General features: G+C 39.3%; 1 protein-coding gene across 1 annotated transcript; it reads right to left on the bottom strand.

Annotated features, from left to right (window-relative positions):
* Nucleotides 1–2,085: 2,085 nt before the first annotated feature.
* LOC140334688 (serine protease 27-like) lies at nucleotides 2,086–15,915 on the bottom strand. The gene is made up of 7 exons (XM_072416928.1): nucleotides 15,858–15,915; nucleotides 15,541–15,736; nucleotides 13,772–14,043; nucleotides 4,988–5,186; nucleotides 3,952–4,223; nucleotides 3,672–3,841; nucleotides 2,086–2,690 (listed from the first exon to the last, which is right to left on the bottom strand). Exons 1-7 carry the CDS (start codon nucleotides 15,913–15,915, stop codon nucleotides 2,382–2,384), a joined length of 1,476 nt encoding a protein of 491 aa, XP_072273029.1. The 3' UTR covers nucleotides 2,086–2,381.
* Between the last annotated feature and the right edge of the window lie 1,349 nt (nucleotides 15,916–17,264).

Consider the following 17,264-nt stretch of genomic DNA (forward strand, 5'->3'; position numbering starts at 1 on the left):
TCTACAAGATTTTGGAGGGTGTCTGTGGGAGTTTCCCCCACTTGTGAGGTCAGGTATTGATGTTGGATCATCTTGTTCAACTTGCAATTCCCAAACCATGGACAGTGATCTTTGAGAGTGCCTGGGAAATTATTTCTGGGGCCAGTACTGATATTGGATGAGAAGACCTGGTTCACCATTGCAATTCATCCCAAAGGTGTTCAGTAGGGTTGAGGTCAGGGTACCTCCACACGAACCTGGTGACCTCAAGTCTTTATGGAACTGGCTTTGTACCCGGGGGCACAGTCATGGGGGAACAGAAAAGGGTTTTCACCAAACTGTGAACACAAGGTTGGAAGAGCACGAATGTGTACTATGTATTTATATGCCAATGTTTGTCTGGAAAGATTACATGGCTATGTGCTTGGCTGTATGGCCATGGTTTTGGAATGGGATGTACAATGGCCAGGAGTTCACAAACATCTGTTCCTAAAATGTATATTTATGGACTTCTTAGACCTGTCACTCGCTCCTCTCACTCGCTGGAACCATGCACAGACCATTTTTTATCCTTATTGATCTTCTTTGATTCTTTTCTTGAAAAACTTACAAAGAAGCTTGACCATAGTAATACGGATTTGTTGCTGCTGTGACCACAAATATCTAACAAAGATCATTCCCACTGCAGCCTCTCATGTTGTTTCCTGCTATTGGGGTTCAATATTCAGCATGAAAGATCCAAGGAAATTGTGGAAATGCTTCCTTGCAATGAAAGTAATAAAATATTGTGAAAGTCAAGGAACTTACTGCAGCTCAATGATAGATTTTTAAAAGGTGGAGCTTTTCTGGAAAACAATGCTGTTGTTGTATCTTGTGACATTCAAGGAATTGATTTAAGTTACCGACAGGTCCACTTTATTCTTGAAAGATTACCAGGCACATGTTTTTAGGATGACACAAACATTTTCTATTATTATCTGTCACCAAAATTCAGATTTTAGTGCTGCTGTATTTTTAAAATATGTATGAAAGATAAAGGAACCATTTGCCACGTCATGGGTGAGACTCCATCACCTTTTATCTTCCTAGACAATAGATACTGGTTGGACAGGTTGGGTTTTCTGCATCTTTAGTCTTTCTTACAATACAGATAAATAGTTTGGTATTACAGGAAGTCTTTTATAGGTAAGTCAGGGCCAGATCTGATATTTGCCAGAACAAAAGCCTTGTGGTCCTGTTGTCTATGTGATAGAATCTCATCATGCTTGTGATGGTTTTCCCAGATGGCTATTGGAATTAGTAGCGGGGTTTGTTGCATTTGAATGACAATGGTCTCCAACCTGCACTTTTCTCTACTTTATATCTACTTTTTATACTTCTGTTCTATTGTTGTGTTTTTATGCCTTCATGAAGCCTTTGAAAAACTAAGCTTTATGACTTTACTGTACATTATTATACTGAACAATTCCTTTCCCAGTCATAATACACTATGACAAAAGCCAAAAGGACACAAAGGGCTTGATTTATCAAAGCTCTCCAAGACTGGAAAAGATCTGGTCCATGATCATATCATTTGCCAATAGCAAATGATTTTAAGAAATCCCTTCGAGATTTGTTGGGTCACACAGGTTTTCCTATGATATACCCAAAGAATACAGATTTATTAAATGTTTACATCCTGGCTGTATTTATACCTGTCCGCTGTGTTGCAGTAGGTTACTACATTTTGAAGTAGGCACTTTGTTTTCAGTGGTGCCTAACATACCTTGGGTATGAAGAGCATGCAGACTGGATGGCACCCCAACATATCTAGCCAACATAAATAAATGCCCCCCAACAAACCTTACTAGTGCACTGCAATGCAAAATCTAATCTGTGCACGTTTTCAGAGCAAATAACAAGGACCAGGATTTACATGATTGTGTTAGTGTAGTAAGTATACGGTGTCAAAAAGCAAAAAAAGACATTTTCAAGGAGAAGGAGAAATGGGGGGGGGGTCTGTGGTCGATGTGAGAGGTAATAAATACCTGCAAATGTTACACCAACACAATATATAACATGAGTACACTGATATGAAAAATAAATCCAATGCCAGGTTCACTTTAATATTTTATTGGTCATTGAGGCACCATATAAACAAATATACACTTCTAGTCCAGGTATAAGCACAAACATCAAATGGTCTACTTTACCAAAAACAATCTATTTTATCTTTATCACATAACAGAGACTGGGTTGGTTGCCTGCAATCTTGGTGAATAAGCTGTATGGTGTCTGATAAGTAGGTCAAATTTGTGATAAAATGATATCATGACTTTAGTAGATCATTTATATATAGCTTTGGGTTTTTTCAGGTCGTTAGAATCTGATTTTTATTCTTCTGCTAGTGATAATGGTTTTTTTTATAGATAAGTGAGCAGAATGCCACTGAAACCCAGGATCATCCAGGGGTGATATAAAAGGCTGGCAGCCCCACCAATGGCTATGCCCTCTGGGACAGGGAGTTCTCCACATGCCTTGGCCGGTAAAGGAATATCTGGGACGTCATTAAATGCTACTAGCACATAAGTGCTGATCCAGTCTTGATAGGCTGTGACGAGGGTGTAGACCCCGGGGCGGTAGAAGAATCCACAACCTTCTCCCCAGCTTACAACTCCAACTTGGTACCAGACATCCTCGACTTTACATACCAATGGTCCGCCTGAGTCACCCTGAAAAATAATTACATTCATCAGTTACCTATATGTCATTGGCAGATCAGTTTTGCTCCCATCAGTTCCTCAGCAGCCCATCTCACCAAGTTCCTCTCTCCTAGCAGAGGAGTAGCTTCCCACGTTTCATTCTCCTGGCAATGACACAGCAGCATATGTCCCATGCTCCCTTCCCCTTGTGGTGACTCAGCAGCTCAGCACACCCTGATTCGCCCTCAAATTAGTTCTTCGGCATTTTAGTTTCCTTGACATCTCCTCCCAGCAGGGACTCAGCAGCTCAGCTCGCCCTGCGACAAACTCCTATCAGTGACTCTTTATCTTAGCTCCCTTGCTCCCCCTCCCTGCAGGGACTCAACAGCTCAGCTCACTATGCTTTACACTTCTATCAGTGACTGTTCATCTTAGCTCCTTTGCCCCTCCTCCCATCAACTCTGCTCACCCTGCTTAACCTTTGTACCAATGACTCTGCATCCTAGACCCCTTGATCCCTTCTCCCTGCAGGGACCCAGCAGCTCAGCTCACCATGCTTCACCCTCCTATTAGTGACTCTGCCTCTTAAAGTTACCTTTTTACCCTGTCCCTCCAGGGACTCAGCAGCTCAGCTCACCCTTTTTCATCCTACTATCAGTGCCTCTGCATCTCAGCTCCCTTGCCCCCTCCTCCAAACAGGGACTCAGTAGCTCAGCTCACCCTGCTTCACCCTCCTATCAGTGACTCAGCCTCTTGGCTCCCTTGCTGCCCTGTCCCAGCAGGGACTCAGCAGCTCACCCTGCTTCACCCTCCTATGAATTACCACGCATCCTAGCACCCTTGCCTCCTCCTCCCTGCAAAGACTCAGAAGCTCAGCTAACTCTTTTTTTGCTAATTTATTGCCAAGCCTTTTATTTTACATTTGGCATGTAGTCAATACATTTACCCTTCACTATTCCAAAGTTCTCAGGTACATGGTCCAGTAGAAATAACCACACATACGTAACTTACCTGGCAGGAGTCTTTTTCTCCAATTTGAAAGCCAGCACATATCTTCTCATCCTGAATAATAACAGAATTAGAATTTTCCAAGGCCCATGTATGATACATATGGTCACAGGTTTTGGAATCAATTAAGGGAACCATGACTTTCTGGAGGATTCCATCAACAGGCGGTGATCCTGGTGGTTAATAACAATAAGACAAAATGTTTTTGGTCCAAAATCAACAAAAAAAGGTTCTTACCATAAAACTGGCTAAACTTCCCTTCCATGTAATCTGACTAACTTACCCTCAAAGGATGTAGTACCCCAGCCAGTCACCCAGCAATCCATGCCACATGGGAAGGTAACAGAGGAGGATGGCAGACAAATCGGCATGATGTAATTTGTGAAACTGATGGGATTGGCCAACTTCACCAGAGCGATGTCCCCGGCGGAGCCTGTGCTTGTATATTGGCTGTTCAGGACAATGGTTTCTACATTGGATACAACCATGTGAGTGGTATTCGTGTCCAGCTGGTTCAGGCCCAGATAAACCTGGTAATCCTCTGAGCGTACTGGCCTGGAACAAAGAAGCAAAAACCAAAAAGATGCTCAATGAGTTATATTGAAGAGATTGAAGACATTTTTATTTCTGTCTGTCCATGTTGTGAATGTTTCCCTACTTCCTTATGGAGAACTGTCTGCAGAACAGTAAGTGGCTTCTACAATTCGAATGGAATCCCAGATAACTGTTGAGTTTTAATCCTTCCCTATCCATTCCAATACAATACTTAAAAAATGTTTTTGCCATTATATATACAATGCAATTTAGTAATCAATAATGGAGAAAGATCTTAGGGTCTTTGTATATCTTGGAATTAAAATAAATCTAAAGCCAGGCTAAACAATAAAGTTATTTACATCTCTTACCAATAAGTAAAAAATTAAGTTTAAAACCAGCTCTCACTGACCTTTACTGTGGTGGAACTGTGGAGTAATTAATCCTCAAAAGCCTCTAATGTCTAAAAATGTTCAGTTAATTTCTAGCAGCTTGAAGAAGCTGCTGAGTATCTAAATTGGAAAGCTGGAAAATGCCAAGTTCCTGCTGAATGAGGAATAATTAGTGAAATAAGACTCAGTGCCTCTGAATCTTTGTTGATGAATTTCTCCACAATACCCATGACTATAGAGATCAGTGAGGGCTTTTTAATTGTTAAGCTTGTGTACTGCATCTTAAGGTCATTCAGATACATGAATATCCATAGCCTTCAACTGCAAGAATTGGTAATATGCAGCTACAGTTCATTAAAGATCATTGTAGATAAAGAAAATCAGAATACTTACCGATTGAAGCAGTGCGCTGCAGTTAGCACCCATTGTCGGGAGATCAGAGAACCACCACAATTATGCTGACCTTTATAGTAGAGACTGACCTGCCAAGGCCACTCTCCATCTATAGAATCTGTGCCACCGACAATTCTGCTAGAGACCCCCGGAGTGCCACACGCTGAATAATCTCCCGCAGACACCAGACCAGACATCGCTGAATGAGAGCAGAAAAATGGAAGTTTTTTAGTTATTCAGGAAGGAATCCAAGAAACATATGTGTGAGCAGCTCAAACATAAATTTACTTAATTATACAGATCAGAATTTGCACCATAATTGCTAGTCCTGTCTAAAGATATGCATTCCATGGAGTTCTAGTCCCAGGGATAGTAGATAGCTTCAGGTGGATCCATTTATTTTTAGATCTATCTTACCTTAGAATATTAAGAAGAACATTTTTGAGATGACCTTCTTTGGCCCTATCAATTTTTATTATTCTGCCAAGGACAGTTGTATATTGCTGCCACATCCAATTGTATTCTATATAATTCTTTGAATTCCTTCATGAAACCCCCATGGACATTTAAGATGCTTTTCATCAATTCCCATCCTCTAAATGTTCATAAAATATAATTTATTTGCTATTAAAAAAAGAGGTATATCTTTCATATTCAACATGTAGTATACATATCTCACATTTCTACACGTTTCACAGAATCTGCTTCTTCAGGAATCGTGAGACTGGTATCAAGGTTGAAATGATAATCTTAATTCATCCAAAAAAACATCCATTGTCATGCATTCTAGATGATGTTCCTTCCTTTTATTTGTATTATAGGTCAGTCAAACATATCATTTCTCCAAAGTCATCCATATTCATATTGTCTCTCTAAAAGTTGTTTCTTTCTATTTGCTGCATGGTATTTATTGCAGTATTCCCCGTATGATGTTGGGTTGTTGGCTGATTGCAGCTGGTTCCACCTATTTTTATCTTGGTCCTATCCTACCATAGAAAATTAAGAAATGTATGTCTCCACATATCTTATCTTGACATGTTACTACAGATGTAAAATCATTAAAAAATGAAAGGCCAACTTGTGGCTTAATTACTTATAGGTACCTACCTGCTGTGCCCATGTGGCCCTTGAGTGCCTTTCTAAAACAGTGCTAAGACAGCAGCTATGGGTTGAATCTCTTGTTGGTCCCAGCAAGCATAAACATTGGATTCAGATAAAAGCTTTGGAATATTAAAGGTATTTGCATTAACGTACTGGTCTTCCTACCTGCTGCAATTACGATGATTATATAGAATCCCCCCATGCCTGTGGAGTGGAGTACGAATGGTTGCGATCTCTGTCTTGGCTCTCAAGCTCTGAAATCTCAGCTTTTGTAGAACTTCCTTATTCCTTAGAATAATGGGTCGATAATACACAGTCCTCAGGTTTCTTCTCTTATATAGCCAGATGGAACCCTAGACCATAGAGCTACAGAACACATCCCTCTATTCTTTACATTAAAGACAAAAGTTGACATCAAAAACTATTTAACCCTTTTACTCTATGGAACTCTCTCCACTCTATGACTGCCACCCACTATTTAAATAATAAGGATAGCAATGGAGAAAACTTTTCATTTAATGTGCAATATTGCAATATGGCTTCTAGTTGCCCTGTTGGTACCATTCAAAATAAAATATTTTGGTAATATGTGTCAGTTAATTTGTAGATTAGTTTTATTGATTTACTGATATATAATAACTACCAGTATTCTGTGTTTGCATCTTAAAATATTTTTTATGTTATTTTTATAGAAGTAAAGACAGTAAAGGATGTTTTTTATTGGCAAATTGAAATTATATTTTAGAAATGAGGGTGAAGTGAATTAAATTACTGTTCACAGATTTCAATATAATATGAACACTATAAATTGGTCAGTCCTATTTTGAGCTTCATGGGAAGTGAAATCTTATATCTATACAGGGGAATCCCTACAAGGTAAATGTTACTTGTATAACGTCTCGTTTTCTCAAGGCTTCTTCTTCTTCTACAGGTATCTTCAGGGGATTGGTATAGAACATTAAGGTATTATATACAAAATAATAAGAACAATTTCAGAGAGTTTTTAAAGAGATATACATATAATGGTATGAATGGGTGAATTATAAGAATTATAATTAGGTAGTAGGCAGAGGAAGTAAACTGAAAAATGCCCAAAACAAACACAAAATCCACTTACCTTCAGTCCCGCAGCAGTCCGGAGGTGTCTTCCATCAGGTCCCGCATCGTCCTAGTATCCGTCTCTACGCCGCCATCTTCGCCTCTTCTTTCGGGTTCTTCTTTCTACGTCACCTGACCCAGGCGCAAGATCGAGAGACATAGGTTGGAAAACAAATTGACAATCTCACTGCGTATGCCTGAGATCAGCCTTTTTTTTTCTTTTCACGAAAAGACTCCTTCTGCGCATACCCAAGATGCTCGGGATCTAGTTGTCTACCCTTTTATGTAAATTGAAAATCTGAGTTTAGGTATAGCAAAATAAGTGGATGTATTTGTGTTACATAAAAGGGAGGAGTTATAAAGGTGATGTAATAATAGTAGGCAGATTACTATATATTAATTACGTATATAGATAGTTCTTCACACATGTTTATAGATGATATCACAGTGAATTCTCAGATGATCAGTTTTGGTTATATGGTTATAATTAGTAAAATTATAAAAAGTCTAGCGCCTAACTGATTAGTATTATACAAAGATCAAAATTTACTTAAAAATTCTCAGTTTCCTCCCTTTTTTTATATTACAAATTCCTCCAATTTCCTCCCTTTGTATTACAAAGCACAAGGGGGCGCTCTTTGCGAGGAAAAAAGTTTAAGCTCCGGATAAGGAAGGGATTCTTCACTGTAAGGTCTGTGATAATGTAGAATCGGCTCCTTCAGGAAGAAGTTTCAGCAAGTTCTATAGATTGCCTTAAGAAAAAGCTGGATGATTTCTAGAAGCACAGAATATAACTGGGGATTAAGGATTTAAAGTAAAGATAACAGAGACTGCTGATCCAGGGAACATCCGACTGCCTCATAGAGTCAGGAAGGATTTTTTTCCCCGTTGGAACAAATTGTAACCGGGGCTTATAAGGGTTTTTTTTGCCTTCCTCTGGATCTGGATGTCTATTTTATCTGGGATATGTTTATTTCCCAGGTGGTTGTCCCTTTTGGACTTAATTTTGTCCACCTGATTATCTATGTAGCTATGTATCACATTAGACATACTTTTTTTTATATTTCCAGATGGTAAACCAAGAGTACAATAGAGAGTGATGATAAAGCAAAAACAAGGGCAAATGTGAAAGCTGAAAGAAGAAACCAAGGGGAAGAGGAGGTATAAAAGGGGGAATAAGGTTTTATTGGGGGGAATTCTAACAGAAGGTTTGGAAGCAAAGAAATCAATAATGTGAGCATTTCAAGTACGTATGAAAAATAATCAGTGAACTACAATTGTATATTGTCCCAATATAACCAAAGATCATGAAACGTTTTTCAGCGATCATTAAGTCTGGCTATTAATATTTCCATAAGTTTGGCATCTTAGATCAACTCTGGGGATATGGAAGACTTCAACTTTAGCCTTGATTTCTGACTCCTTTGCTCCTCTGAATATTGTATGTCTTAAGTTTTGGAGTTTTATGGGAGTACTAGGGAATTGATCACATTTTATTCACTTGATAAACTTACAAGGTATCTGTGAAAAAGTCTGTACACCTGAAATGGAAATCTCCTGTTCATTCTTGTATTTATTCTCTTGGACAAACCTCAGATCTCGTTCTCTTCAAGTTCACACACAACAGTCGGCGACACCCTGAGCTATTTTATGGGCCAGCCAGACCTCTTCCTTTATACATCCATCTCCCTATCCCAAGACTCCATGTATTATTGGTACCAATTTATGCTGGCAATCTACATTTTAGTAACTTTTTAAAACAGTTAAAATATCACTGTATATGAATTATATCTCAAAGGTCTTCCAGTGTTTCATTATAGACATGGAAAGGTTCCTGCTACCTAGCAAACATCTTTTTTCTTTTTTTTCAATCCATTTCAATGAATATCTTTTTGTTACATGACATAGGAAATGCAGTGTTGTGATGTCACTGTCATACTGGGGGTAACCAAACCAGTCTTACTGTTCAGACAGGTTGAGGTCTTTTGTAATAAAACCGTATCTTTTATGTGGTTATTAGGACATTGGATGTCAGTCTTGTGGTCAGATGGGATTTGGGGATTTTTGTTATTCATAAAGCTTCTTCTGGTTATGACTTCTTTACAACTAACCACATAGTAGTGTCCTCCCTATAATGGTGGGGCTTTCTCAACCCATTCTCATGCAGTGAGTTCTTTAACCGGTTGATCTTCAAAGACTTGGCTTGTAAAGATTGACTCTATCATATGCTGAGTATAAACAAAAGATTTAAACCTAGGCATTTCAACTTAGTATTTTTCAGAAACTTTCTCACCCCTGAGAAAGGATTAAATTCATTTTCTAAACATGAGTTCTGGATGATCACTACAAAAGCATCCTCGCTTACATTTTATGTAAAAATGTTGAAATATTTTATTGCATTTTTACCTAAAACTAGGAGTGCATGTAAGAGTTTGGGTTGGGGATTTGGTCAAGGTTACTGTTAGTGTTGGTGTTCAAATTTGGGTTGTCCTTATATTCGACCCGAATATGGCTGTTCAAATTTGGATAGACCCGACCCAAAAAACACGGGATTAACAAGGTGACTTCCAGATGTCCAATCATGGGAAATAGGTACATAAAACCCCTTGCTGGTTCCCTGAAAGGTTAAATCATAAGTGTAAATATTCCAAAGTCCAGACTTTAATGTGAAATGTATTCTTTCCTAAATGTATGTGATTTGTGTGTACTTACTTATTACTTACCTTTATTCACAGAAACTCACCTGAATTGAGGTTCTCACAGTCCCTGGGCTATACTTATTATTGATAAGTACAGCTCAGGGATCCTGGGAACCTGGACTGCTGAAACCTGCGTTCACAGGTGATTGTAGGCACATGGGTGTAGGGCACGTGTCTCCAATCAGCTGTGACCGCAGGCATACTGAACTCATATGAGCTCTCAATGGAGATTCTCCATTGAGAGGTCATATGAGTTTAGTACGCCTTTCTGATTTTTTTCTTGCCTTGTACAGTGTTGTACAGAGCTGTGGGAGTCTTGACATGTCTTTTTAAATGTATTTGGAGGCTATAGAAGCTCTACACAATCCCAAAAAATAACCCAAATTTTCCTCCCACTGACTTTAATGGTGATCAAATTTCGGCTAATTACAGCCTATTCGATCGAATAGCCGTCGGAATGAATAGTGAGATATTCGACCAATACTAGTTACTGTTAGGGTTAACCTTTCTTTTATGGCTCTTTCACTTTGTTCATTCTGTGCCTTCTTCCGGCCATTGCCTTTTTCTTCATTGCCATTGATCCGGAGTTTTAAGTCCTTGGTGGCCCACTGGTGATGTTAATCTGGCATATGAATTTAGTAAATACTTTGATCTGACAACTCTTACCACTGGAATTAACAGGTGAGGTAGCTAAGGGGTTTTAGACACTTACTGAGTCTTTTATGCCACAAAACCTACCTGCTATAAATTTCTTTCTAGCACAAATCTCAATATTTGAGTCTACTGGTGACTCACTAAAGTATATTTTCCATAAAATAGACCATTTAGTTCTCCAAAGATAAGAGTCATATGGAATCTGAAATAGGTATGAGGGAGCGAGAATTGTAAATTCGATCTTGCAGCGAATTGGGCCTTTCTCGCTTCCCGAACATTCGGGAGTCAAATTCTAATTTTTTGGGATCTGCAGGAGCAATCAGGGGGGTGGACCAGAACTGTAGTATGTGTACCTGGATAGAGATTCTCTATCCAAGAACGCAGGAGTCCAGCGGCTGTGCTCATGAATGAATGCAGCCGTGGGAATCATCCTTTGATGATTCCCACAGCTGCATTCATTCATGAGCACAGCCAAGGGAATCCTCCTGTCAGTGTGCGATCCGGGCACTAGAGGTTAAATGAAGACAAGGCTCCCCATTCATTACCTCTAGTGCTCTCTGATTGGCTGAGGAAAGGTAAACCCTGATGACGCTTGAGCTGACTCCCCCTGTCAGAGTCCCGCAGCTGTGCTTATCAATTAATGTAGCTGTAGGAATCATCCTGTAATTTCCTTGAACTACTGATGGTTCCGCAAAATCGGTTCGCTGAAATTTCACGGACCCATTGGAAGTTCGTGAAAACTTTCGGGAGACTGGCAGAGTCTAATCTGAAGTTTTATTCAAAGCAGCCATTACCTAAACCAAAATATATTTCCGGATGCCCACTACTTCCTCCAGTGTCTTGAGTGGAGGTTAGGTATAATTATTTTTACAATATCATCATTTAGTTTAACATTAGGTTTAGTGTGGGTGAACTCACATAGTTACAAATAACTCAAACATATTTTCTTACACTTTCCAATTTAATTTAGTAGGTACAAGATTTAAACACATAGGTAAAAATGAAACCATACATCCATTAGGTTCAATAAAAAAGAAAAACATTCCTAAATCCTATATAGACTTCCTGGACCAGACATCTGTTCTCTGAAATTTGAAAGATAATCCATAAACTTTTCTTGGCTATTGATCAATGAACGTAAAGAGAATCTATGAACCACATAGCAGTGCGGCACACAATCAGAATAGAATTTCCTTCAACTGTATGCCATTGCTGATAAATGGAGCAGCCTAGGATTTTGGTGGATCGGTATAAGGCCTGACGGGTGCACCATATTGTACATAGATGACCTTATGACTATGTGGGTGACAAGGATGACATGACTATGTGTCATGAGGATGCAACACACCTATTAAACTTGGTACAGTTATCTTATATTGCTATCTGAGAGATGGTTGGCCGATTTAGTCAGCAAGGGCAGAGAACTCTATCTATCTAGGACTCTATCTATCTATCTATCTATCTATCTATCTATCTATCTATCTAGGACTCTATCTAGGACTATCTATCTATCTATCTATCTATCTATCTATCTATCTATCTATTTGTCTATCTATTTATCTATCTGTCTATCTATCTATCTATCTATCTATCCCCCATTTTTCATATATGTAGTGATACATTGTAATAGGTTTGGAATACATAACAACTAATTATCTTTTCACTGGTGTTGGTAAGCAAAAACTTGACTGGTTGCAATGAATTATCAACTTAATGACCATCACTCTATTCTATCTTATTAAGTTGGTCTTATGGTGCATGAGAACACAAAACCCTGTAGTGTGCGGAATAGAGAGCGATGGATGGAAAAGGTTCTTCCAATGCCAAAGTTTTTGGCTAAATATATTGGAATATAAAAGCAGCTAGGGCCATGAGGACCCAGTGATAACATGGAATACCGGCAGTCACTCCATTGTTTAGGTTGACTATGACATTGTACGCTCCAGATGTTTTTGATGATGCAGCGACCCTTGTCACATTGTTGAGTGGGATAGCAGAGACGCCTGCATTCCCTGAATTATTTGTAATGGTGTTTCCTCCAGAAGTGTTTGTTGATGAGGAAATACCTGTGATATTGTTGGATGGGTAGGCTGTAGTGCCTGCATTAGTTGTGCCATTTGTGCTGTTGAAGTCTTCTCCACATTTGTTTGTTGATGAAGGGATTCCTGTTACATTGACAAATGTTGCTTGGAGGTTTTTGCTTATCCAATCTTGATAGGCTGTTACAAGGGTGTACACCCCAGGACGGTTTGTGAATCCACAACCATCTCCCCAACTTACAACTCCAACCTGGTACCAGATACCTTGGACATTACACACCAGAGGTCCTCCAGAGTCACCCTGAAAGACATTCATGTCCATCCGTTAGTATGTATCCATATGTGAATGTTATAGGATGCTACTATTAATGATCATTTTTTACAGTGATGGATATTTTTATTGCTAGTAATAAATTAGAATCCAGCTGTCATTGCCTCTCATTAGTTGACAAATTGTTAGTTTTCAGTATCTTCTTAGAACTTTCATAAAATTTTGGCTATTACAAGATAAGATACTGCTATCTACATAGAGAGAATCCACCAATTTTGGGATCAAATTACTGACCTGACAGGAGTCCTTCTGTCCATCTCTATAGCCGGCACATATCTTCTCCTCTTGGATGATGACCGTATTGGGATCTATGGAGGAGTCCTCATGATACAGCTTGTCACAGGTTTTGTAGTCAATTAACGGAACCATAACTTTCTGGAGGATCCCATTAACAGGACCTGACCCTGGCAATGGATGTGTCAAACACAAATGTTAAAATCCAATTTTTTATTCAAATTTCTGTAATTTGCTAACAAAGAAGACAGTAAAAGGAGGAGAGTGCAGCATGGAGAAGAGATGAGGTCATCAGTCTGATGCTTCTCCTATTAATGTCTAGTCACAGCTAATACATTGGCCATAATTTAGTAAGTGTCTCTAAGACTGGAGAAGACAAACTGGAAGAACCTCATTGGTCCAGCAAACCTGGAATGGACTATTTAAAAAACATTTGCTATAAATTGGAAAATGCTTTCAATCCTGGACCAATCCTGAATCCATTCCAGGTTTGCCGGATCAAGCAAGTTCTCTAGTGATAGTATCTTCTCCGGTCTTCGAAAGCTTTAATAAATCAGGCCCATAAAGTATTCCCTAAATGAAGCAGAGACAAATAAGGTTTCCTAACTTACCATTTACCATGACTTACCATTAAACGCTGTAGTGCCCCAACCGGTCACCCAGCAGTCCATGCCACAAGGAAAGGTGACAGAGGAAGAAGGTAGACAGATCGTCATGATGTATTGGGTGAAACTGATGGGATTGGTTAACTTTAATAGAGCGATGTCCCCAACGGATCCTGTACTTGTATAATTGCTGTTTGAGATGATTTCTGCCACACCAGAGGCAATTGTATAATTGGAGTTTTCATCCAGCTGGTTCAGACCCAGATAAATTATAAATTTCTCTAGCTGAGGTGACCTGCAGCATGTCAAAAAATACATTTTACCAATGTGCTTAGAGAATGAGTAATACAGTTCAGACTGCATACAGCATATAGGACAACTCAATAAGGGGGATTTTTTAAAGGATTTAGGTTTTTCACTGAAGCCTTGTACAGACATCCAATGGATTGTAACTGTAAATGATTTACCTTGAACATTTCCTGTGGCAGATTAATAAATAGTGCTGAACACACAGTACTGTTCTATTCTATAGAGAGGGGAGAAAGGGGCAGGTGAGTGACACCCCCCTGTGCTCTCCTTCATAAGAGTGAATAGTGGTTGTTCCCAATCGGTCATTCATCAAATTTCAGAAGACTTCTGTACACATGTCAGAACTGTCATGCTCATCTCGGATGACAATTATCTGGTGTGTGTATGTAGCTTTAAAAAAGTGAATTATGACCCTTCAATGGGAGAAATGGGGTAGAGAAAAGCAAGAGAAAGGGAGGGAAAGAGAATAGAAGACAGGTGGAGAAAAGCTGCAGAATGACAAAAGGAGGAGAAGAGAATTAAGGGAAGAGGAGGGATCTAAAGAAAGTAGGCAGATAGTAGTATTAAAGTGGAACTGAACTGAAAAATAAAAAAGCACACTTACCTGTAATTCCTCAGTCGGGTCCTGCGCCGTCCTGGAAGTCTTCTTAGTCCAGGTGCAGGAGTGCCAGGCACCGTCATCTTCGAACTTCTTCAGGGTACATCACCTGATCTCGCACTGCACAGGTGCAGGATTAGGTGACATAACCCACTCTAAAAGGAAAATGCTCCTTCTGTGCATGCCAGGAGCCTCCCGGGTTGCGTGACATAGGTATCCGGGGGGCTCTGCAATCCCATTCAGTCTTGATTGTTGTGGCAAAGGGTAGGTGCTTCACCCTTTTATTTTTAAAAATAGGTTGTTGCATTTAAAAAAAAGAACAATATTTTGATTTATTTTTAAAAAGGTTGCCTACCCTTTTCTGTAAAGAAAACGTTTGAGGTTAGGTCTGCTTTAAGTATTATAAGGCTGGACTTTCACAGTGATGTGTTGTTACCCAAGTGGCTTTCTCTTGTTTCACATCTAACAAGTGTCCGGTAGATCCCCAGCATTTACAGCCACATTGGCAACACCATTAGCCTAAACCATCCACTATCGAATGTTTTTAGGTAAATCCTGACTTTCACACCTCCAGTCATGTTCTTCGACCAACATCTCACTTGTTATCATAAATAATGCTTGCTCCTCACACTGATTAGATCTAAAGACAATTTTAGACATATTGTGTATTTATGTCTTCGATATCACAGAATAAGCTGAATGTAGCTAAACTAGGTTTACCATGACTTGAGAACTGTCACAGGTACAAAGCAAAATAAAAGACAAGGAAGGAAGGTATGAGCTCAAACAGTTGTAGGTGGAGAGGAGGCAATGTATCCGAGATGTATGCAAACATTTTCTCAGTATTCTATCTAATAATATTTTAGGAAAATACAGTGTACTCACCCTTCAAAACAGTGGGCTGCACTAAGTACCCACTGGGAAGTGATCAGGGAACCTCCGCAGATGTGCTGACCATCAAAGTAGATACTGACCTGCCATGGCCATTCGCCAGGTATAGCATCCGTGCCACCAACAATTCTGCTGGAGATCCCTGGGATGCCACAAACAGAGTTATCTGCTGCTGATGAGCTGTAAAGGGCTGAAAAAAAGCAAAATAAAATAAAAAACACAAGTTAAGTGAGAATATGAGAATGAACAAGCAGAACCCCAGTGCCCCCCTATCATATTTTAAAAGATTTGGCCAAATGGGAATATTTTACATGGTGGCAATGCCCACAGGTCAGGTGCATCTGCACCACAATCACTATCGTCTACCATTATACGGCTTCTGTCATTCCTCTTATGACCTTATGGAAAACAAACTTAATCGTGTAATGTCAAATGATAAACTCACCTGCACCTTTCGTAACAAAAGTTTTTATAATTTTATAATACATGGGACATGTGGAATACATATCTGGGTAGTAGCTAATAAAATTTTTTCCACACTTCCCATGGCTTTCCTCTAAGAAAGACAAACCTAGGCCCACCCAACCCCCCCTCCAGTCCTCTCTTTTACCAGATACACTCAAACATTAGGATGGTAATGATCCCCCTTTTTTGCCTTATTGGGCAGTATATTACCAATTTCTGGTGGATATTTGGCAGCACATCCCCAATCCTGGTGGCTCATTGGGCAGTATTTCCCCAATCCTGGTGGTTTATTGGGTAGTATATCCTCAATCCCCGGTGGCTTATTGGTCAGTATATCCCCCAATCCCTGATGACTTATTGGTCAGAATATCCTCAACCCTGGTGGTTAGCTGGGTAGTACATCCTCAATCCCTAATGGATTATTGGGTAGTATATCCTCAATCCCTGGTGGTTTATTGTTCAGAATATTCCCAATCCCTGGTGAATAATTAGACAGACAATCCCTGGAGGGTTTAGTAGGTAGTATATTCCCACTCTGTGGGGCTTAGTAGATGGCATATTCTCCTACCCTGTTGCCCTAGTAGACAGAACATTCTAAAAGGTGGTTGTCTTGTTAAGCAGTATGTTTGTAGTTCCTAGTGGCTGGTAGGTGGTATATGTTTCTATTTAGAAGCAATACATTCAGTCCACATTGGTAAAGTAAAGACGGTATTTCCAGACGTCGGAGACATAGAAAAAAATACTCCCAGTCTTTAGTGTCTCTGGAATTATTATGCTTCAATGTAGATTATCAGTCTCCAGATTTTCAGGTCTATATGATGTGAGGAATCAGGATACAGGTTGGTTTAGGTGATGTGCATGCAATCTAGTATAGTTTCTCTCTATAAACACATAATTGAAGGCTTAGATTTGATCCATCCAAATAAAAAAAGAATTAGAGAAGAATTTCTGTGTAAAATGCTTCTTAATGCAAGCTAGAAATAAAACATCTTTACAAGGACCCACCTGCAGCCATTACAACCAACACAGCCAATGCCATTTCTTGGAGCGAAGCAAGATCAATGGAGATCCCTCGCTGTCTGTCTGTATTCTGTGAGGGACAAAAATGTTTGCCTTTTCTTAAAAGTTTTAGAAATAACTTTTTTTTATAGTTAATCATCTTAAGGAGGTGACAGAGGGCTTAACTATGATATTCTTTTCTTTTTGAAACATTCAGCACAAAAAAAGTTAAAGAATGTCATTCTGCAACTTAC

The sequence above is a fragment of the Pyxicephalus adspersus genome, chromosome 7 (assembly GCF_032062135.1).
Source record: "Pyxicephalus adspersus chromosome 7, UCB_Pads_2.0, whole genome shotgun sequence".
Taxonomy (NCBI): Eukaryota; Metazoa; Chordata; class Amphibia; order Anura; family Pyxicephalidae; genus Pyxicephalus; species Pyxicephalus adspersus.

Bases quoted from the DNA above. Each gene is read 5' to 3' on its own strand.
- LOC140334688 (XM_072416928.1), bottom strand. From the start codon at position 15,915: ATGGTAGACGATAGTGATTGTGGTGCAGATGCACCTGACCTGTGGGCA. The intron at 15,737-15,857 runs GTAAAATATTCC...GCTTTTTTTCAG, and splicing joins CCTGTGGGCATTGCCACCAT to CCCTTTACAGCTCATCAGCA. The intron at 3,842-3,951 runs GTAAGTTAGTCA...ATTAACCACCAG, and splicing joins GGGTACTACATCCTTTGAGG to GATCACCGCCTGTTGATGGA.